This window comes from Doryrhamphus excisus, chromosome 3, assembly GCF_030265055.1.
Source record: "Doryrhamphus excisus isolate RoL2022-K1 chromosome 3, RoL_Dexc_1.0, whole genome shotgun sequence".
NCBI lineage: Eukaryota > Metazoa > Chordata > Actinopteri > Syngnathiformes > Syngnathidae > Doryrhamphus > Doryrhamphus excisus.
Genome location: NC_080468.1, coordinates 15,217,186 through 15,241,078, shown reverse-complemented (window position 1 = coordinate 15,241,078; position 23,893 = coordinate 15,217,186). Strand labels below are relative to the sequence as shown.

General features: G+C 39.0%; 2 protein-coding genes across 2 annotated transcripts; both read left to right on the top strand.

Annotated features, from left to right (window-relative positions):
* The first annotated feature begins 73 nt into the window (after positions 1–73).
* elovl8a (ELOVL fatty acid elongase 8a) lies at positions 74–8,807 on the top strand. Its single transcript, XM_058067242.1, has 8 exons — positions 74–1,898; positions 3,700–3,766; positions 3,827–4,014; positions 5,462–5,542; positions 5,614–5,670; positions 5,739–5,853; positions 5,926–6,053; positions 8,201–8,807. Exons 1-8 carry the CDS (start codon positions 1,671–1,673, stop codon positions 8,363–8,365), a joined length of 1,029 nt encoding a protein of 342 aa, XP_057923225.1. The 5' UTR covers positions 74–1,670; the 3' UTR covers positions 8,366–8,807.
* Positions 8,808–21,067: 12,260 nt separating this feature from the next.
* Positions 21,068–23,415, top strand: LOC131125105 (gastrotropin-like). The gene is made up of 4 exons (XM_058066295.1): positions 21,068–21,481; positions 21,562–21,737; positions 21,814–21,903; positions 23,341–23,415. Exons 1-4 carry the CDS (start codon positions 21,415–21,417, stop codon positions 23,389–23,391), a joined length of 384 nt encoding a protein of 127 aa, XP_057922278.1. The 5' UTR covers positions 21,068–21,414; the 3' UTR covers positions 23,392–23,415.
* The last annotated feature ends 478 nt before the right edge of the window (positions 23,416–23,893 follow it).

The window sequence follows — 23,893 nt, the reverse complement described above, 5'->3', positions numbered from 1 at the left end:
CATGCAAAAAAGGAATAAATGGGGGGGGGGGGGGGGTGCAAACGCCACGATCGATTGGTGAAAAAGCCTGCTATTAATAGCATCACTTTTGGCTCTTTTCCTCATTTTTGCTCTTCAATTGTCTAAAATATTTCAACTTGTTTTGTAAATGTTCATTTGGTAATATTTTTTAATAATAATATAACAATATTTTATACATATAATATTATATATATATATATATATAATATTTTTTAATAATAATATTTTTTATAATATTTTTTTTCCTCAATTTTCATATTTTGACTTTATTCTCAATCACAGCTATTTCTTTCTATTTCTAATGTTTTTCTTTATTTTCATAATATTTTGCCTTTATTCTTGTGACAGTATAACTTTTTTACCGACCTAATTTTCCCCCATAAAGTCATTTTTTAAAAAACTATTTCAACATTATGCTAGAAAAATTATTTTCCTTTATACTATGCTGTTATTCTGGGAAAATAACTTTTTTCTTATAATTCTAACTATACTTCATTTTTGCTCTTCAATTGTCTAAAATATTTCAACTTGTTTTGTAAATGTTCACCTGGTAATATTTTTTAATAATGTTATAATAATATTGTGTATATATATAATATTTTTTATTAATAATATTTTTTTACAATATTTTTTTATTTTAATTTTTCCTCAATTTCCTCCAACCTTTTCGTCTTCATATTTTGACTTTATTCTCAATCACAGCTATTTATTTCTACTTCTGATGTTTTTCTTTATTTTCATAATATTTTGCCTTTATTTTTGTGACAGTATAACTTTTTTACCGACCTAATTTTCCCCAATAAAGTCATTTTTTTAACATTTTTTTAAATTATTTTCCCTCATACTATGCCGTTATTCTTGGAAAATAACAACTTTTTTATTAATTTATTAAAAATTTTATTAAAACATTTCCCCAACGTAGCACACTTACCAAACCAGCACAATGTGCGATTGTGGGAGGCCTAAAATTAAGATTTATTTATATTTAAATACCCACTAAAGTATTGTTGACTACATATGCTTTTGAATGTGAAAGGCACGGATCCCCCCCTGCTACGTGTTCTTCTTCTGCGGCAATACGAGGTGTGTTATGAACCATCTCCTTTATACCGCTGTACCCATGACCTCCATTCCCCTGTCACGCCTTTCCGGTCCAAACTGTCACAGAAGCTCGCGTGTCATTTAAACACGCGTGACCGTCCATCAGCACCGCCACCGTTTTTTCTAACGTCTCTTGGAACGTTTCCAAGCATCTCGTACGGGCGGTTTGCTCACTTTCCTCACATTCCAATCCAGTTCTTCCACTTCCTTCGGAGCCTCGTTCTATCCTACAACGTGGAACGTCCCAAAGCTGTAAATCTTACAAACACACTTGTACGGTTTTTATTTCTGTGAAATATGAAACTTGTTTAGGTACGCTTCGATGCTTGGTAGCGCTACATGCTACATACATGCCGTCTCCTTCTGACCTGAATTATGCAATCTGCAGCTATGCAAGGCAGGCGCACGATGCCCGGCGTGGAGAGTTTCGGTTGAGTGTCTTCCAATCGTTGTCATTGTCATGCATACCGATACCTTCACGGACTAGACGACTCGTTCTGTTATGAAAACACAAACAGGAAATGTGCTGACTAACAAAAAAAAACGAGATGGGTTTAGACTGTCAGATGGGATTTAACAGGCTTGCCCTGCAAGTCACCATATGTCAGGGAGGTAGTCTCTCTCTCTCTCTTTCTCTCTCTCTCACCCCCCCCCCCCCCCCCCCCCCCCCACACACACACGGAGGGTGGATTAGCCCAGTGCTGCTGAAGATCTGCTTGGGATGTCTCACACTTCGGACTGACAAGGAAAGCCAAGCCATCGGAGCCAAAATGGAGGTACATCCTCTTGTCCAAAATCAGCTGATCTTGTTTTCTTTTCATTTTTTTTTTACTTCTGTACTATTTAGACTTTATTCTTGTAACCCCCAAACTAGTAACTTCGTTCATATCGCTGCTTCGGTTATAGCAAAGAGCCCTGTAGACATGAAATAACAACCCTATAGTCACGTTTAGACTCATATTGGTCTTTGTTTACATCGCACTGTGCAACGTTTGTGCTGCAGGGACCTGAGATGGCTGCTAGCTAGCAAAATTAGCCTCGAATTTATTTCTTCTTGCTAGTGTCGATGTTTTGTGTCATTGCTGCCACCTAGTGACCAGAATACTACGTATCACTTGGTAATGGTAATGGTTGTATTTCATTTGAACATGCATCAGATTGCAATTGAATGCATCACATAATCAGTTCCCAGTTCCACATGTCCAAAAGGAGTAGGAAGAAGCAAAGCTTATTAAATCCTACCCCTCCATCTGGTACTTTTACAATCAATAACTGTTACATTTGTTCACTTCCTGCTTTCCTAATATAATTTAAGTTTTTTTTAATATATTTAAATTAAATTCTTGAATTTAATTTATTTATTTATTTATTTATTTATTTATTTAAACTTAGCGGGACTTTGAGGTGAAGCAAAGCTTATTAAATCCTACCCCTCCATTTGGTACTTTTACAATCAGTAACTGTTACATTTGTTCACTTCCTGCTTTCCTAATATAATTTAAGTTTTTTTTAATATATTTGTAATTACATTCTTAAATTTTATTAATTAATGAATTTATTTTTTTATTTATTTAAACTTAGCGGGACTTTGAGGTGAAGCAAAGCTTATTAAATCCTACCCCCTCCATCTGGTACTTTTACAATCAGTAACTGTGATATTTGTTCACTTCCTGCTTTCCTAATACAGTTTACGTTATTTTTAAATTTTATTTATTTATTTATTTAAACTTAGCGGGACTTTGAGGTGAAGCAAAGCTTTACAATCAGTAACTGTTACATTTGTTCACTTCCTGCTTTCCTAATATAATTTACGTTATTTTTACATTATTTTTATGTGTTTATTTATTTATTTATTTCAACTTAGCGGGACTTTGAGGTGAAGCAAAGCTTATTAAATCCTACCCCCTCCATCTGGTACTTTTACAATCAGTAACTGTGATATTTGTTCACTTCCTGCTTTCCTAATACAGTTGAAGTTATTTTTTTAATTTTATTTATTTATTTATTTATTTAAACTTAGCGGGACTTTGAGGTGAAGCAAAGCTTTACAATCAGTAACTGTTACATTTGTTCACTTCCTGCTTTCCTAATACAGTTTAAGTTATTTTTTTTATTTTATTTTTTGTCACGTTTGTGTTTCAATAAGACTGCTAACAGGCATAGTCTACCACCAAACAGGAAATCATTGATTTCCAGGAAATAAGGGGATATACCGAAGACGACTGTAGAGTCAACATATAGTAATAACATAATAATAATAATATTTCCCCGAGAATATTGATGAAAAGGATTTCCAAAAAGAGTTGCAGTATTTGGCAAATACAAAGAGTGAGCGATGTCGACGCCTTTAGCATACAAATGAGATACAAGGCAAGACACCAAGCAGGACTGGTTGCCAGTCAGTGAAAGGGGAAATGTTGCCATGTGTGGAGCAAACACTAGATGGCAGCACTATTACATGTGTGTCAAATAAACCCACACACCCATCATCACATTGTTATGCTAGGAATTGCATTCAAGACTACAAAGTTTTTCTTTCTGTTTAATTTGTAGCATCATGTGTCATTTCTTCTTCAGGGTCATCAGGTGATCGCCATGTGGCAAAAAGCCCAAGTCTTCTACCAGGGAATTCTGGACAATGGAGGTATGCTTTTATTTCCGAGCCATTGGAAGCAAAGAAAGACATTGTTCCTGTTTGTTGCAGATAAGAGGACAGATAACTGGCTGCTGGTCTACTCCCCTGCACCCATCAGCGCTATCTTCCTGTGCTACCTGCTGCTTATATGGGCGGGGCCAAAGCTGATGGCAAACAGGCAACCGGTCAACCTCAAGCTGGTCTTGATCCTTTACAATTCGGCTATGGTCTGCCTGTCTGCATACATGTTCCACGAGGTACCGAGCAAACCTTTGAATGTTTTTCAACTCGCAACTCACCTGACATGACGCCAATGACTGACTTTGGCGTCAGATTCCAAGCCAATCAATCACGCACATATATAAACACTTTCCACTATCATGCTATGTATTAGCATACTAGCATTTTTTAAGGCTATTTTCATAGGTAGGCACATATATAAACACTTACTACCACCATGCTATGTGTTAGCATACTAGCATTTTTAAGGCTATTTTCATGGGGAGGCACATATATAAACACTTACTACTACCATGCTATGTGTTAGCATACTAGCATTTTTAAAGTTATTTTCATGGGTAGGCACATAAATAAACACTTACTAGTACCATGCTATGTGCTAGCATACTAGCATTTTTTAAGGCTATTTTCATGGGTAGGCACATATATAAACACTTACTACTACCATGCTTTGTGTTAGCATACTAGCATTTTTAAAGTTATTTTCATGGGTAGGCACATATATAAACACTTACTATTACCATGCTATGTGTTAGCATACTAGCATTTTTAAAGGCTATTTTCATGGGTAGGCACATATATAAACACTTACTACTACCATGCTATGTGTTAGCATACTAGCATTTTTAAAGTTATTTTCATGGGTAGGCCCATATATAAACTCTTACGACTACTCCTATGACATGCACAGTGGTAACTAAGCAGCGTACTGGATAAACTGGTAGACTTCTTCCTCCCTGTCTCTCCTTCCCTTGCAACGTCCCTTCCAGTTTTCTACGTTACTTGAAGGTGTAGGAAAAATACGTAGTACTCTGAGGAAGCACAGCATAACGTCAACCTCCATTCTATTCCGTCTCCCAGTCCCAGTTACGTCTCAGTCTTAGGACACTCTCCGTCACTTGCAACGCCCCTTGCTGATTCAGGTGCTATGAGTTCCGACTTACACTAAAACGTAGTGTTTTTTTAAGGCTATTTTCATGGGTAGGCACATATATAAACACTTACTACTACTCCTATGACATGGACAGTGGTAACTAAGCAGCGTACTGGATAAACTGGTAGACTTTTTCCTCCCTGTCTCTCCTTCCCTTGCAACGTCCTTTCCAGTTTTCTACGTTACTTGAAGGTGTAGGAAAAATCCGTAGTATTCTGAGGAAGGACAGCATAAAGTCAACCTCCATTCTATTACTTCTCCCAGTCCCAGTTACGGCTCAGTCGTAGGCCACTCTCCCTCACTTGCAACGCCCCTTTCAGGTGCTATGAGTTTCGACTTACACTAAAACTGCACAAAAATTTTTACGTTGGTGAAGGTTTCAAATAGAATTTATGTAGACTGGGATGTGTCTAAACCACAGTACCGGTCTAAACGTGGACTGTGAGGGTCTTAGATTGGGTTTTTATGGCTAATGTGTAGCGTTGATATTTTGCGAGGAAGGAAAAGTCAGGAGATGTTTTTCTCGGCAGTTCACAGCAGCTTCCTGGTTGTCCAGATACAGTCTTCTGTGCCAGCCGGTCGACTACAGTGAAAGTCCGTTGGCTATGAGGGTAATAACACTTCTTCTGTACGTTATAGTCGCTAACTTAAAGACTAACGACATGCGTCATGTCATCTATAGATGGCCAGAGTGTGCTGGTGGTTTTACTTCTCCAAAGTGGTGGAGCTGAGCGACACAGTAAGTACGACAAGACTGGGATACGCAACCTTCCCGGGTGTGTGTACTTATGGAAATGTCGACATCAGATGTTTTTCATTCTGAGGAAAAAGAACAACCAGCTGACCTTCCTGCATGTCTACCATCACACCACCATGATCTTTAACTGGTGGGCAGGGGTCAAATACGTGGCCGGGGGCCAGTGTGAGTACATGCGTATCATAACAGCGGTCAGTAATGGGTGTGTACTCATGTTGTCGTCACATGTGTCCGTAGCGTTCCTGATTGGCCTGATCAACTCCTTGGTTCACGTGGTGATGTACCTCTACTACGCTCTCGCAGCGCTGGGACCAAGTATGACAAAGTACCTGTGGTGGAAACGCTACCTCACCATCCTGCAGCTGGTTAGTACAAACGTACCATTGTGTGTACTTCTAGCCTTACCACTACCATGCTTTGTGTTAGCATACTAGCATTTTTTAAGGCTATTTTCATGGGGAAGCACATATATAAACATTTACTACTACCATGGTATGTGTTAGCATACTACCATTTTTTCAGGCTATTTTCATGGGTAGCACTTCTTCAGGAACGTTTAGCCTTCCTGTACTACAGGAACTGTACTACTATTAGCTACAATGCTAGATGTTAGCATGCTACCGTTAGCATACTGTCCATTTTTGTGCTATTTTCATGGATAGACACATATATAAACACTTAATACCACCATGCTATGTGTTAGCATACTAGCATTTTTTAAGGCTATTTTCATGGGTAGGCACATACGTATATAAACACGTACTACTACCATGCTATGTGTTAGCATACTAGCATTTTTTAATGCTATTTTCATGGGTAGGCACATATATAAACATTTACTACTACTTTGCTATGTGTTAGCATACTAGCATTTTTAAGGCCATTTTCAAGGGTAGGCACATATATAAACACTTACTACTACTATGTTATGTGTTAGCATACTAGCATTTTTTAAGGCTATTTTCATGGGTAGGCACATATATAAACACTTACTACCACCATGCTATGTGTTAGCATACTAGCATTTTTAAGGCTATTTTCATGGGTAGGCATATATATACTAAACACTACTACCATACTATGTGTTAGCATGCTAGCATTTTTAAGGCTATTTTCATGGGTAGGCACATATATAAACATTTTACACTATCATGCTAGGTGTTAGCATGCTAATATTAGCACAGATAGATATATATATAGATAGATAGCTCATCATATTTTTAAATGAATCTTAAATGAATCTTTGGGGTTTGTAGATTAATCCAGTCCAGATTTGTGAGGTCTAAGCCTAGTGGTTTTCAAAGTAGACCAGGTCTAGCGTGCAGTAAGTGCTAGAACTCCTCTTTTCTAATCTAGAGAAATGCTATCCTCCAGTTAAAGTGTCCATGTGGGGTCAGTTAGCCGCATTTGAACAAGGGGGTCTACTTCTGTGTAATGCGCTCTAAGTGGCTTGGGTGGGCGACCGCCTCCTGATTGGTTGCCTATTGTTCTGTCGGGCGCTTGTTATGTTATGAGTCGCGGCTCAGCTCCTCCGCCAACTACTGGACCATCTGTTTTCTTTCACGGTGCTGACCGCTGGTGTTTGTCTTGCCATCATTGTAGGTCAGTACGGTGGCTGACTGCCATGATGTAACAATAATTCTGGTGACCTCAGTGGTGACCCGCAAAACTTCTTCATTGACACTTGGCTGCACAATTTGCTGACCTGGAACTGTGTGTGCATGTGTGTGTGTGTGTGTGTAGAGAAGCTGTTACTTTTGTGTTGTCAAATTGGAAACTGTTTATTACACTTAAAACATTGTTTTAAGCGTAATAAACATGTCATTCATACATAAAAATGAACAATAGCGGTTCCAATGTTGACCCCTGGGGTACTCCGCAAACTGTATTCAAGCATGATAGTACATGTTCTCTCGACTTCACTGAGTTTTTTTTTGTGCCAAGCGGCAAAAGGAGGTGATGACACAACTTTCCAATATATACGGATTTCCCTTCAGAGCAATTTTAAGTCGAAATTTTAGCGCATGCACGTGCACGCGTGCAACGCATATTTAAATTCTGCACATGAAGATCGTAAATAGTTCATGTCCTTGTATTTGTATAGTTGTTAAAATATTGGAGTTATCGCAAAAGCAACAAATACATATACATACACAAAAAAATTTTGTAGTTGGGAACTGAAATTTTCCTGAAACTTATCTATGTTTTTCTGCTGATTACCAAAGAAGGTAGAAACAAATTTTTTTTTTCTGATAAAAAATGTGAGTCTAGTCTTTCTTTTGGTAGGATCCATGTTTCGATAACCAAAGAAGCTACTGAAGGGGTTGTTTTTCGAAAAAAATTAGTTCAGTGGATTTTTACCCAATTTAAAGCCAGCCCTTGATGCAGTATAATTATTTTTGTCTCGATCAGAAATATTGACCGTGCAGGCGGACCAATACCAATATGTCGACTGGAAAATGTCTTATATATGTATTGATCAACTATTCTGTCTCTCTTTCTGTCTTTCAAGGTTCAATTCTTCATCGTAAGCATCCACACGGCATACAACCTGTTTGCCGACTGTGACTTCCCGGACACCATGAACATGGTTGTGTTGGCGTACTCTTTCAGCCTCATCGTCCTCTTCGCTCATTTCTACTCCCGCAGTTACCTCACGTCCAAGAAGACCGCATAGACACCCCGCACGTGACAATAAGGGGTGGGGAAAAAATGGGGCAAATTTGTGGTAGAAACGTTGCAAAGTGGAGGATGCGGTGCATTGCTTTCATGAAGTGGATAAAATCATGAAATATGTCTGCTAGATTCAGTTTGGACACCACAAAGCATGGAATAATCACTTGAAGACAAGATTATCAGTGAAGCATAAAGACAGAAATGTGTAGTAAAAAAAAGTTTTAAAAAAATATTTTCAATAATTTTTGAATTCACAAGAAAAAAGTCGGAAATTTATGACTTTTTTTTCCATCAACTTTATTTTGGTAAAATTTTTCCGCCCCTTTTTCCTGCTAAATTAACGGCTTTATCTTTGTAAATGTACTACTTTTTTGTATCACAACTTTGACTTTTTTCTGTAAATTTATGACCTTATTCTAATAAACTTACATTTTTTTCTCTTACATTTACGGCTTTATACTCATTAATTTACAAAAAAAAATTATAGAAAATTTAAAACTATAAACTTTTTAATTTACAAGAAAAAAATCAAAATTTATGTCTTTCTTCAACTTTATTCTGGTATTTTTTTTCCCTCCCTTTTTCCTCCTAAATTAATGGCTTTATCTTTGTAAATGTACTACTATTTTTCTATTTATCTTATTATTACAACTTTATTCTTGTAAAAGTATGACTTTTTTCTGTAAATTTATGACCTTATTCTAATAAACTTGAAAAAAAAATCTCTTAAATTTACAGCTTTATACTTATTAATTTACAAAAAAAATTATTGAAAATTTAAAACTATAAAACTATAAAAATAATTTTTTAATTTACAAGAAAAAAATCAGAAATTTATGTCTTTCTTCAACATTATTCTGGTATTTTTTTTACCTCTCTTTTCCCTCTTTTTTCTGTAAATTTATGACCTTATTCTAATAAACGTACATTTATTTTCTCTTAAATTTACGGCTTTATACTCATTAATTTACAAAAAGAAAATTATTGAAAATTTAAAACTATAAAACTATAAAAATAATTTTTTAATTTACAAGAAAAAAATCAGAAATGTATGTCTTTCTTCAACTTTATTCTGGTATTTTTTTCCTCCCTTTTTCCTCCTACATTAATGGCTTTTTCTTTGTAAATGTACTACTTATTTTCCATTACAACTTCATTCTTGTAAAAGTATGACTTTTTTCAGTAAATTTATGACCTTATTCTAATAAACTTACATTTTTTTTCTCTTAAATTTACGGCTTTTTACTCATTAATTTACAAAAAAATTATTGAAAATTTAAAACTATAAAAATATTGTTTTAATTTACAAGAAAAAAATCGGAAATTTATGTCTCTCTTCAACTTTATTCTGGTATTTTTTTTCCTCCCTTTTTCCTCCTAAATTAATAGCTTTATCTTTGTAAATGTATTACTATGTTTCTATTACAACTTTATTCTTGTAAAAGTATGACTTTTTTCTGTAAATTTATGACCTTATTCTAATAAACTTACATTTTTTTTCTCTTAAATTTACGGCTTGATACTCATTAATTTACAAAAAAAATTATTGAAAATTTAAAACTATAAAAATAATTTTTTAATTTACAAGAAAAAAATCGGAAATTTATGTCTTTCTTCAAGTTTATTCTGGTATTTTTTCCTCCCTTTTTCCTCCTAAATTAACGGCTTTATCTTTTTGTCTTTTTATTTTTCTATTACAACTTTATTCTTGTAAAAGAATGACTTTTTTCTGTAAATTTATGACCTTATTCTAATAAACTTAATTTTTTTTCTCTTAAATGTATGGCTTTATACTCGTTAATTTACAAAAAAAAATTATTGAAAATTTAAAACTTCATCATAAAAGTCTTTTTAGACTTATCTGACAAATGGAACTAATAATGCCTAAAATAGGACTAAATATAATATATTTATGATCATATATACACAGTATAATTATAAATAAATGGAAATAAATGCACAGAATGGAAGCCATGGCCTGCGGTATATTGATCAATACATCCTATGTGTTCTATAACAGGCCGCTCATAAACACGTCTGTCTGATTAGCCCCCTCCCCCATCGTATTAGGCTCTCCCTAATTGCCTTTATTTTCCTCCTTCAGCCATTGGTCGACAGCCACAGCCAATCAGGTGGCGTCGCCATTCAGTCCTAGCTCACCATAATGAAACCCTCCCTGTTTTTAAACCGGGGTCCTCCTTCCCGCGTTCTTGCATGTAATCCCCCCGGCCCCCATCTGTCCCCTCAGATGATTAATCACATTAATCATCTGGATTTTGTTCAATTTTCGATGTTTACTCTGAAATGTGTTTGCGGGTTTCACACAAACAGGAAGTCCATTGAAAGAGAGCCTTGCTGCAAGGCCGACGGGTGCCAGGCAGGCATGACTGACTTTGATGATCGTTTTAGCGCCTCCACTTTACGTGTGATAGATGCCAGGCACGGGCGGCCATGATGTCCAGACTACCGAACGCTGTTTTGTCTCCCGGAGCAACAGCGTCGGGAGCTGTAATCAATCATCAGGTTGGAGTGAGATGACATTGAAGTGGTCGGGAAGCCCACGTACGATGCACACTTTGGAGCTGGGGACTCACACGCACGCACGCACGCACGCAACGCAGACGTAATTGCCGGTAGTGAGAGAGGTTTGGCGGTAAGAGGCCGCCAAGTGTGCTTGAAGGTGAGCCGGTGTGTTTGGTACAATGAGGGCGAACAAGAGGCTGCAGCCATCTCGGCGTGTCAGCGGCACACTCCAAACTCAGACAGACGGTGTTAATCAGCCAGCCAACCGGCTAGCTGCTCTGTTTCAAGTGTGTGTGTGTGTGTGTGTGTGTGTGTCATGAACACACAAGGTTTAAGTGCTCGTTAATCCACAGCCTTGGAGGGGTTTGCTTCGTTTCTCTTATTTATTACCTTGATTTGAAACCACAGCAATGCCTAATGTTTCTTTCTCTAGGTAGCAAGGATTCATTCATCACTTAAGAATATAATATCAACAATAAGATCAACAATATCAACTCAATCTGATACACAGGGTATTAACCGACTCACGGGTTGATGAAGAATCACATTTCACTGACTCACACGTGCTCAAGGAAGACTGGAGTTCCACTGACCCACGGAAAGTCAATGAAAACTCGAGTTTCACTGACTCACGGACACTCGATGAAAACTCGAGTTTCACTGAGTCAGTAACACTCGATGAAAACTCGAGTTTCACTGACTCGCGGACACTCGATGAAAACTCGAGTTTCACTGACTCACAGACACTTGATGAAAACTCGAGTTTCACTGACTCATGAACACTTGATGAAAACTCGAGTTTCATTGACTCAGTGACACTCGGTGAAAACTCGAGTTTCACTGACTCATGAACACTTGATGAAAACTCGAGTTTCACTGACTCACATGTTTTCGATGAAAACTAGAGTTTCACTGACTCACAGATACTCGATGAAAACTCGAGTTCCCCTGACTCACGGACACTCGATGAAAACTCGAGTTCCACTGACTCACAGGTTTTTGATGAAAACTCGGGTTTCACTGACTCACTGGTTTTTGATGAAAACTCGAGTTTCACTGACTCACGGACACTCGATGAAAACTCAAGTTTCACTGACTCACGGACACTTGATGAAAACTCGAGTTTCACTGACTCACAGACACTTGATGAAAACTCGAGTTTCACTGACTCATGAACACTTGATGAAAACTCGAGTTTCACTGACTCACATGTTTTCGATGAAAACTAGAGTTTCACTGACTCACGGACACTTGAAGAAAACTCGAGTTTCACTGACTCACGGACACTTGATGAAAACTCGAGTTTCACCGACTCACGAACACTCGATGAAAACCCGAGTTTCACTGACTCACGGACACTCGATGAATACTCAAGTTTCACTGACTCACGGACACTCGATGAAAACTCGAGTTCCACTGACTCACGGGTTTTTGATGAAAACTCGGGTTCCACTGACTCATGGACACTTGATGAAAACTCGAGTTTCACTGACTCACTGACACTCGAAGGAAACTTGAGTTTCACTGACTCACGTCACTCGATGAAAACTCGAGTTTCACTGACTCACAAACACTTGATGAAAACTCAAGTTTCACTGGCTCACAAGTTTTCGATGAAAACTCGAGTTTCACTCACTCACGGGTTTTTGATGAAAACTCGAGTTTCACTGACTCACAAACACTTGATGAAAACTCGAGTTTCACTGACTCACGGGTTTTTGATGAAAACTCGAGTTTCACTCACTCACAGGTTTTTGATGAAAACTCGAGTTTCACTCACTCACGGGTTTTTGATGAAAACTCGAGTTTCACTGACTCACGGACACTCGATGAAAACACGTTTCACTGACTCACGGACACTCGATGAAAACACGTTTCACTGACTCACGGACACTCGATGAAAACTCGAGTTTCACTGACTCACAAACACTTGATGAAAACTCAAGTTTCACTGGCTCACAAGTTTTCGATGAAAACTCGAGTTTCACTCACTCACGGGTTTTTGATGAAAACTCGAGTTTCACTGACTCACAAACACTTGATGAAAACTCGAGTTTCACTGACTCACGGGTTTTTGATGAAAACTCGAGTTTCACTCACTCACAGGTTTTTGATGAAAACTCGAGTTTCACTCACTCACGGGTTTTTGATGAAAACTCGAGTTTCACTGACTCACGGACACTCGATGAAAACACGTTTCACTGACTCACGGACACTCGATGAAAACTCGAGTTCCACTGACTCACGGGTTTTTTATGAAAACTCGAGTTCCACTGACTCATGGACACTTGATGAAAACTTGAGTTTCACTGACTCACGGACACTCGAAGAAAACTCGAGTTTCACTGACTCACGTCACTCACATCATGTCCCTTTTTTCAGTGATTCCAGTGAGTGCATTATTTCCAACCCTCCCCATTATTCACCTCACTTTTATTTCATTGTCATCCCTCTTCTCTCATCTCATCATCCATTTTTACCCCTTAAGTCGCTACTTGTCTCCAGGCAGCTCTCCTCCCCACTTGTACCCCCCCCGCCCCCCCGGCGCTTCACCTCTGATGATTGGCGAGCATATTTCATTTGACATGAAGACAAAGGCCTGAGTACACACGTGGCTTCTGTGTGAGTCTTGTGTAATATGCAATATTAATGTGGGCATAATTTGGCTCCCCGGTGGGGGTGGAAGGGGGTGCTCCGGGAGGGGGAGGGCCGTTTCCTTCCTCAAAGGACAGAAGGGCTGTCAGGATGGATTGAGAAACAGGAGCGCTAACAATAACAGAGCGCTCACCGCTGCCAGCTCCCGTGGCCTATTTCTGTCTGGGTCTTGAAAGGATGCACAGGCAGGCCTTCAAAGTAAAAGGTGCCGCTTGTGTTGCACTATTTCCACTCGTCAATGGTCACGGTCGCATTAGATGTGACGGACCGCTATTATTAGCCGATATCACCGGTGGCTTGCCTTATGACTTATTTGGCCCAACCGGTGCTAAACTACATCCTTTATCAAAGTTTGGAGACGCTGTTCAGCGAAAAATAGGACAAGAGTTACGCTTTCACTTGTTTCGAGTGTATGAACCCCTTCCTGCCCCAAGTCCATCACAGACTCAAGTTACACTGACTCATGTGTGCACCATAAAGACTCAAGTTTCACTGACTTATGCGCAGAGGAAGACTCAATTATTACTGATTTCCGGGTTCTCACAAATACTTGAGTTTCACTGACTCCTGGGTTGAGTAAGACTCAAGTTTAACTGACTCACTGGTGCTTGATGAATACTCGGGTTTTACTGATTCACAGGTTGAGGAAGACCTGAGTTTCACTGACTCACTGGTGCTCAATGAAGACTCAAGTTCCAATGACTCACGGGTGCTTGAGAAATACTCAAGTTTCCTTGACTCATGGATGCTCAACAAAGACTTGAGTTTCACTGACTCACGGGTTGAGGAAGACCTGAGTTTCACCGACTCACTGATGCTCGATGAAGACTCCAGTTCCAATGACTCACAGGTGCTTGAGAAATATTCAAGTTTCCTTGACTCATGGAAGACTTGACTTTCACTGACTCCCGGGTTGAGGATGACCCACGTTCACCAACTCACTGGTGTTCAATGAAGACTCCAGTTCCAATGACTCATGGGTTCTTGAGAAATACTCAAGAAATACTCAAATACTCATGGATGCTCAACAAAGACTGGAGTTTTTACTGACTCCTGGGTTGAGGAAGATTCAAGTTCACCGACTCACAGGTGCTCAATGAAGACTCCAGTTCCAATGACTCACAGGTTCTTGAGAGATACTCAAGTTTCATTGATTTATGGATGCTCAACAAAGACTTGAGTTTCACTGACTCACGGGTTGAGGATGACCCATGTTTCACCGACTCACTGGTGTTCAATGAAGACTCCAGTTCCAATGACTCACGGGTGCTCGATGAAGACTCAAGTTCCAATGACTCACGGGTGCTTGAGAAATACTCAAGTGTCACTGACTCATGGATACTCAACAAAGACTTGAGTTTCACTGACTCGCGGGTTGAGGAAGACCCACGTTTTATCGACTCACTTGTGCTTGACGACTCAAGTTCCAATGAAAATACTCAAGTTTCATTAAGTCAAGTGTTAGACTTGAGTATTACAGAGTCACGGGTTGATGAAGACTCGCAATTCACTGACTCACGGGTGCTCAACAAAGACTCAATTTACTCTGGTTTCTGGGTGCCGGACGAAGACTCAGGTTTTACTGACTCCCAGTTGATAAAGACCAATGCTTCACTGACTCATGGGTGCTCAACAAGCGGCTCAGAGTTCCAATGACTCACGGGTGCTCGATGAATACTCAAGTTTTCTAAACTTGATTCCAGTTTGACCGAGTCACGGGTTGACAAAGACTCTTCTGTTCCCAGCGACTGGTGTGAACGGAATACCCGATCCCTAAGGTAAGTACGTGTAAATAAATACATTAAATAAATAAATACATTAAATTTGTGAGGCCTGTGTTCATTGGACAAAAACAAAAACAACATTAAGACTGGTCTCCATTTTGAAAAATACTCAAAAGACATTGAGAAAAAAAGAGTCAAATATGGTGGTGGTAGTGTGATGGTTTTGCCGTGATCAACAGAAGCATGAATTCTGCTGAATGAGAATGAACGAGACTCATTGCAAGTTATCACCAAGGCTTGATTGCAGTTGTTGCTTGTTCCAATCACTTATTAGCTGTGACGCCAGTGTCGATCCCATCCATAGCCGGATCGATCCGCCCACGCTTGTGTGCCAAAAACCATCTTGATGATGCCTTCAAAGACCTTTGGAAAAATACTGAAAAAGCATTGAGAAAAAAAAGAGTCAAATATGGTGGTGGTAGTGCGATGGTTTTGCCGCGATCAACAGAAAGCATGAATTCTGCTGAAGGAGAATTGAACGAGGAGACTCATTGCAAGTTATCACCAAGGCTTGATTGCAGTTGTTGCTTGTTCCAATCACTTATTAGCTGTGACGCCAGTGTCGATCCCATCCATAGCTGGAATCGATCCGCCCACGCTTGTGTGCCAGAAACCATCTTGATGATCCCTTCAAAGACCTTTGGAAAAATACTCAAAAGGCATTGAGAAAAAAAAGAGTAAAATATGGTGGTGGTAGTGTGATGGTGATCAACGGAAAGTATGAATTCTGCTGAAGGAGAATGAACTAGGAGACTCATTGCAAGTTATCACCAAGGCTTGATTGCAGTTGACCCAATCACTTATTAGCTGTGACGCCAGTGTCGATCCCATCCATAGCCGGAATCGATCCTCCCACGCTTGTGTGCCAAAAACCATCTTGATGATGCCTTCGAAGACCTTTGGAAAAATACTGAAAAGGCATTGAGAAAAAAAAGAGTAAAATATGGTGGTGGTAGTGCGATGGTTTTGCCGCAATCAACGGAAAGCATGAATTCTGCTGAATGAGAATGAACGAGACTCATTGCAAGTTATCACCAAGGCTTGATTGCAGTTGACCCAATCACTTATTAGCTGTGACGCCAGTGTCCATCCCATCCATAGCCCCGGAATCGATCCGCCCACGCTTGCTCAACGGCGCTTTATCTTGGTCTCGAGCATTTCGACAAAGCAGACAAAGTTCCTCCTCTGTGACACGCTCAGCGGCTGCGGTTGCATCACTGGCGAATTACGCCTGCCGTTCCGCGTTATTAAACACGACACTCGGCCTAGATAATGGAGCCTTTCTTCATCTCAATTTGGAAGGCTAATCTTATTGCTTTGATTAGCCGCGCGTTCATTTGCATTTCAAGGCATCTCCTCTTTTAATTCCTCCATCTCAAGCCACCCCTTTGGAGCGGCAGATAAAAGGAATCTATCTGTATGTATCTTTCCCCACAATCTGTTCTTCCTCTCCTCATACACTCGCTTTTTTTTTTCCACCATCGCATTCTTTGTCTTCTTCTCCCGTCTGCATGACTTCATCAGCATGTGCGGTTCAGACGCCCCCCCGTTACTGATTAGGGACTGGTTAGCCAGTCAAAGTTGTAAAGGTACAGCGCTCTTAAAGACTAACTCGAAGCACTTTTGTTCATGAGTCATACTTTTAGTTTGACCTTGAAAGGTTGAAGTATTAAGTGTCACTGTCTGCGTGACCACGCCCCACTGCATGAACTCTTTTACTTCTTTTACTTCTACTTCTACTTATTGATTAATGAATTAAACCTGTATTTTCATTTTTTACTGGCTGGCCCGTTACATTTGTGACACATTTTTGCTGTTCATCACCTTCTAAATATGATTAGAGCTTTCTAAATATGATATAACACCCCTAGAGTCCCCTTTACACTCTTATTACCCAATGTAGCGGACATAATAACAGAAACTAAGACACATAAGACAAAAAAAAGCTGTTTACCACCTTATAAATATGTTTTTTAACATGATTAGAGCCCTCTAGATATGACATAACATCCCTATAGTTCCCCTTTTACTCTTATTACCCAATGTAGTGGACATAATAACAGAAACTAAGACACATGAGACATGAAAAAGCTGTTTACCACCTTATAAATATGCTTTTTAACATGATTAGAGCCCTTTAGATATGACATAACACCCCTATAGTCCCCTTTACACTCTTATTATCCAATGTAGTGGACATCATTACAGAAACTAAGACACCCGAGACAAGAAAAAGCTCTTTACCACCATATAAATATGCTTTTTAACATGATTAGAGCCCTCTAGACATGACATAACACCCCTATAGTCCCCTTTATAGTCTTATTACCCGCTGTAGTGGACATCATAACAGAAACTAAAATACATAAGACAAGAAAAAGCTGTTTACCACCTTATAAACATGCCATTTTACATGATTAGAGCCCTCTATATATGACATAACACCCCTATAGTCCCCTTTATAGTCTTATTGCCCAATGTAGTGGACATCATAACAGAAACTAAGACACACAAGACAAGAAAAAGCTGTTTACCACCTTGTAAATATGTTTTTTAACATGATTAGAGCCCTCTAGACATGATATAACACCCCTATAGTCCCCTTTACACTCGTATTATAAAATGTAGTGGACATCATAACAGAAACTAAGACACATGAGACAAGAAAAAGCTGTTTACCACCTTCTAAATGTGCTTTTTAACATGATTAGAGCCCTCTAGACTTGACATAACACCCCTATAGTCCCCTTTACACTCTTATTACCCAATGTAGTGGACACAATAACAGAAACTAAGACACACGAGACAAGAAAAAGCTCTTTACCACCTTATAAATATGTTTTTTAACATGATTAAAGCCCTCTAGATATGACATAACATCCCTATAGTTCCCTTTTTACTCTTATTACCCAATGTAGTGGACATCATAACAGAAACTAAGACACACAAGACAAGAAAAAGCTGTTTACAACCTTATAAACATGCCATTTTACATGATTAGAGCCCTCTAGATATGACATAACACCCCTATAGTCCCCTTTACACTCGTATTACCCAATATAGAGGGCATCATAACAAAAATAAACCACAAGACTAGAAAAAGCTGTTTACCACCTTATAAATGTGCTTTCTTAACATGATTAGAGCCCTCTAGACATGATATAACACCCCTACAGTCCCCTTTACACTCGTATTATAAAATGTAGTGGACATCATAACAGAAACTAAGACACACGAGACAAGAAAAAGCTCTTTACCACCTTATAAATATGTTTTTTAACATGATTAGAGCCCTCTAGATATGACATAACATCCCTATAGTTCCCTTTTTTACTCTTATTACCCAATGTAGTGGACATAATAACATTTTTTTTTACCATCAAAATAGGTATGATGACTGCCGTTGCTAGCTAGCTTATATTAACTCGTTTTCTCACGCTAGAGTGTACATAGAAGGGAAATAAATATGTGTTCATGTTGCACATAAGGCTTGGGAATGATGGGCAAAATTCCCCCAAAAAAGTGCAGTTCCCCTTTAAGAGGCTCACAGCGCGGTGTCATGAGCCGTGGAACACAGGAACATTCATCTGCTGATGGGAAGAAGAGCTTTGTTGTGTATTAATCTGCTTGTGTGCACTTTAGAGTGCTGGCTTTCTGTGCTAGTGTGTGAGATCAGGAAAGCCAGCGAGAGAGATAAAGATAGTGGGCGACTTTTATAGGACGTCGGCCAACGTGATGTTTTATGCATCAATAAAGAGCTTCAAGGCCACGCTGACTTTTCATGCTTTAGAAACACTATCAGCCGTGTGTGAAAGTGGCTGCATTGTGAGAGATAGCTGCAGCAATTCACACTTTGTCATCATTCAAAGCCTCAGGGCTTTCAGGAAGGAAGTGACTTTACGCCATTCTTCTTTGGCAAAATATAATCATATAATATTATGTCATGTGGGATCACACCAGATCTTTGAGCCGCAGTGTGGAGCAGCTCTCTACTCTTGGCAGGGTCCGTGATGGTGCATGGCTGTTTGCCCAACAAGCCTACATGTGTTCTGTGGACTTGGAGAAGGTATCAGACTGTCGAGGAGTTCAAGTACCTCATGGTCTGGATTGGTGTGACCTCTCGGGTTCTACATCAGTCCATTGTGGTGATGGAGCTAAGCCAGAGCCCTTAATTTACCGGTCTACCGTCTACGTTCCTACCCTCAAGGCATTGAGAAAAAAAGAGTGAAATATGGTGGTGGTAGTGCGATGGATTTGCTGTGATTACTGGAAGCATGAATTGAATTACAAGCGCCTTTCTAAAAACCCAAAGACAAAAAAAGAGTCAAGTATGGTGGTGGTAGTGTGGAAGCATGAATTGAATTCATATACGCCTTTCTAAAAACCCAAAGACAAAAAAGAGTCAAATATGGTGGTGGTAGTGCGATGGTTTTGCTGTGATTACTGGAAGCATGAATTGAATTACAAGCGCCTTTCTAAAAACCCAAAGACAAAAAAAGAGTCCAGTATGGTGGTGGTAGTGCGGAAGCATGAATTGAATTAATAAGCGCCTTTTTAAAAACCCAAAGACAAAAAAAGAGTCAAATATAGTGGTGGTAGTGCGATGTTTTTTTTGTTGTGATCACTGGAAGCATGAATTGAATTTATAAGTGCCTTTCTAAAAACCCAAAGACAAAAAAAAAGTCAAATATGGTGGTGGTAGTGCGATGGTTTTGCTGTGATTACTGGAAGCATGAATTGAATTACAAGCGCCTTTCTAAAAACCCAAAGACAAAAAAAGAGTCAAGTATGGTGGTGGTAGTGCGGAAGCATGAATTGAATTAATAAGAGCCTTTTTAAAAACCCAAAGACAAAAAAAAGAGTCAAATATAGTGGTGGTGGTGCGATGTTTTTTTGTTGTGATCACTGGAAGCATGAATTGAATTTATAAGCGCCTTTTTAAAAACCCAAAGACAAAAAAAAAGAGTCAAATATAGTGGTGGTAGTGCGATGGTTTTGCTGTGATCACTGGAAGCATGAATTGAATTTATAAAAAGAGTCAAATATGGTGGTGGTAGTGCGATGGTTTTGCAGTGATCACTGGAAGCATTAATTAAATTTATTAGCGCTTTCCTAAAAACCCAATGACAAAAAAAGTCAAATATGGTGGTGGTAGTGTGATGGTTTTGCTGTGATCACTATAATGGTGGTAGTGCGATGGTTTTGCTGTGATTACTGGAAGCATGAATTGAATTTATAAGCGCTTTTCTAAAATCCAAAAACAAAAAAAGGGTCAAATATGGTGGTGGTAGTGTGATGGTTTTGCTGTGATCACTATAATGGTGGTAGTGCGATGGTTTTGCTGTGATTACTGGAAGCATGAATTTAATTTTTAGCGCCTTCTAAAAACCCAAAAACAAAAAAAGGGTCAAATACGGTGGTGGTAGTGCGATGGTTTTGCAGTGATCACCTGCAAATGAATTGAATTTATAAACGTCTTTCTAAAAACCCAAATCCAAACAAATAGCGGAACCGGAGGAGGTGTTTCAAGCATCTGACCAGGCTGCCTTGAGTGGTGGGTTCAGGGCACCTTTGACCGGTAGGAGAATATGACGCTGCGATGGCTTTCTCTGGATAACCCGATCCCATAAGACGGATGGATGGATGTATGGAATATAAAATAAAACACGGTTGCATAAATGTCATAAATGTTATCTCATATGTTCCAAAAATCCATGTATGGTTTGATTGACTATGATCCATAACGAGACATAATCCACTTCCAAGCCTTTTCCCATTTGAAAGATAAGAACTTCAAATAGATGGCGAATATTCCCCAACAAAGCCATTTATTGTATTTGATGGCCGTTAAAGTAAGCCATTGCAACGGAGTTCATTGACCTAGCGGTGGTCCGACAAGCTGTCAGCATGTTCTTCCATAAACGTTCCTTTCACGGATGGTTATCGCCTGTCCTTTGATTGTCGTTATTCCCGTGCGGTCACATGCAAACGAGAGAGAGAGAGGGAGGCGGCCAAGAAGTATATAAACAAGAACGTCTTCATGTCATCGCCACCTTGATTTTCCTCCACCACCACCGCCGCCGCCGCTATGTCTTTCGCCGGAAGATGGGAAACTGAAACCCAGGAAGGATACGACGCATTCTGCAAGCTGCTTGGTGAAATTTGGATTCCGAAGCAATTCCGGGATTTGTAATTGAAGACGTTTTGGTCACTGATGCTACGTTTCTGCTTACAGGTATCCCCGCTGACATCATCGAGAAAGGCCGCGACTACAAGCTGATCACGGAGGTGACCCAGGATGGAAACGACTTCTCCTGGACTCAGGTCTACCCCACCGACGCCAAGGTCACTAACAAATTCACAGTTGGCAAGGAATGCGACATGGAGACCATCGGAGGGAAGAAGTTCAAGGTATATCGGAACGGGAAAAGATCTGCTTTATTTCTACGTTGACGATAACAACGATGCTTTTTTTTTTCCCTCTTAGGCCACCGTGTTGATGGAGGGAGGCAAGCTGAGCGTCACCTTCCCAAATTACCACCACACCTCCGAGATCAGCGGGGGGAAACTCATCGAGGTGAACGCATGTGGTCATTTCATATTCTACAACCGTTTTCCCGAACTGGATTTGATCAGGAAATGCTAATGTTCAACCAGCCAATCACAGGGCACATAAAGACAAACAACCATTCACACTCACATTCATACCTATGGACAATTTGGAGTCGCTAATTAACCTAGCATGTTTTTGGAACGTGGGAGGAAACCGGAGTACCCGGAGAAAACCCGCACATGCACGGGGAGAACATGCAAACTCCACACAGAGATGGCCGAGGGTGGAATTGAACTAGGGTCTCCTAGCTGTGAGGCCTAGGTGCCAAATGTGTAAATGTGCAAATATACCAGTGTACAGTGACAGTTATGATGTCGTCACTACCAACAGCACTAAATTCATCACATAGCAACTTAACACCCAAAAGGTGGCCAGCCAATCACAGGGCACATATAGACAAACAACCATTCACACTCACATTCATACCTATGGACAATTTGGAGTCGCTAATTAACCTAGCATGTTTTTTTGGAATGTGGGAGGAAACCGGAGTACCCGGAGAAAACCCACGCATGCACGGGGAGAACATGCAAAGATGCCCGAAGGTGGAATCGAACTCGAGTCTCCTATCTGTGAGGCCTGTGCGCTAACCACTCCTCCACCGTGCAGCACCACATTATTAATGATAACTAACATTAGTGACGTTAGTACCAGACGAAAACCCACGCAAGTACGGGCCGATGGAATCGAACTCGGGTCACCTAGCTGTGAGGCCTACATACTAACCACTCTATCACCGTTCAGCCTAGAAAATTACTGAATAAAAAGTAGTATTATGAAGCAAATTAAATGTTCATATATTACAGAAAATATTAATTATATTATCTTTTTTAATTAGGTTCTAATGTTCCATGAATACATGTATGAAAATATTGTGGGAATAAAGTCATAATTATGAGGGAGAAACTTGAAAAAATATTGAAATAGTTGTAAAAATTCACAGAAAAAAAACATACACATGCATACATGAATAAATATTTACAGATAAAAGTTATAATCTAACAAGAAAAAGTAATAATAAAAATAATAATAATTTTGTAATATTATGAGGAAAAATTAAGGTGAAATTTCAGTGAATCAACCTTGTTATAATATTACCATAAAAAAGGAAAATAAAATGAAGATGTAATTTTGGGAAAATTAGGTTGGCCAATGTAAAAAATGTAAACATTGGGAAATATGATGGGAATAAATAACATGTCCGCTTTCACGGATTAAACTTCAGAAACTTCAAATATTCACATTTGAGGATATTTGGGGATATTTACATTTTGAAATGCTAACATGCTAATGCTAACATTTGAGCCACATGGCTGAAAATGAAAGTATATTTAAAAACACGGGCATTCTTCAGGTCTATTATGGATAATAAACGTATTACTTTTCTTTCTCTGCCATCAGACCTCCACGGCCGGCTCTGTCGTGCTGAAGAGAACCAGCAAGAAGCTCTAAACCGCTTGGTGACCTCTTCTCAGACACCTCAGCGATACGCAAAGTACAGGAAATAAAAACTAATGACAACTTTATTTGTTGTATTTTTTTTGTATTTATTGATTTACTATGACTTTAAAACAATAGCCTATTTTTTTCATAATTTGATTATGTGAATAAAACCTGGTTATTTTTCCTCCTAACATTACAACGTTATTATAGTAAAATTCTGAGTTTTCTTCTCAAAACACTACAATTTTTTTCTCTTTTTTGCTCCTCATAATTTTAATAATTTTACAGCTAATAATACATTTTTTACGATGTTATTTTACAAAAATGACAATTTTATTTGTTGTATTTTTTCACGTAATACTCTCGTAAAATTCGGATTTTTCTCCTCAAAACACTACATTTTTTTTCTCTCTTTTGCCCCTCATAATTTTAATAATTTTACAGCTAATAATTTAATTTTTTACGATTTTACAAAAGTGATGACTTTATTTGTTGTATTTTTTCACGTCTA

Bases quoted from the DNA above. Each gene is read 5' to 3' on its own strand.
- elovl8a (XM_058067242.1), top strand. From the start codon at position 1,671: ATGGGTTTAGACTGTCAGATGGGATTTAACAGGCTTGCCCTGCAAGTC. The intron at 4,015-5,461 runs GTACCGAGCAAA...TTTTCTCGGCAG, and splicing joins CTGCATACATGTTCCACGAG to TTCACAGCAGCTTCCTGGTT. The intron at 5,854-5,925 runs GTGAGTACATGC...ATGTGTCCGTAG, and splicing joins ATACGTGGCCGGGGGCCAGT to CGTTCCTGATTGGCCTGATC.
- LOC131125105 (XM_058066295.1), top strand. From the start codon at position 21,415: ATGTCTTTCGCCGGAAGATGGGAAACTGAAACCCAGGAAGGATACGAC. The intron at 21,482-21,561 runs GTGAAATTTGGA...TTCTGCTTACAG, and splicing joins CGCATTCTGCAAGCTGCTTG to GTATCCCCGCTGACATCATC. The intron at 21,904-23,340 runs GTGAACGCATGT...CTCTGCCATCAG, and splicing joins GCGGGGGGAAACTCATCGAG to ACCTCCACGGCCGGCTCTGT.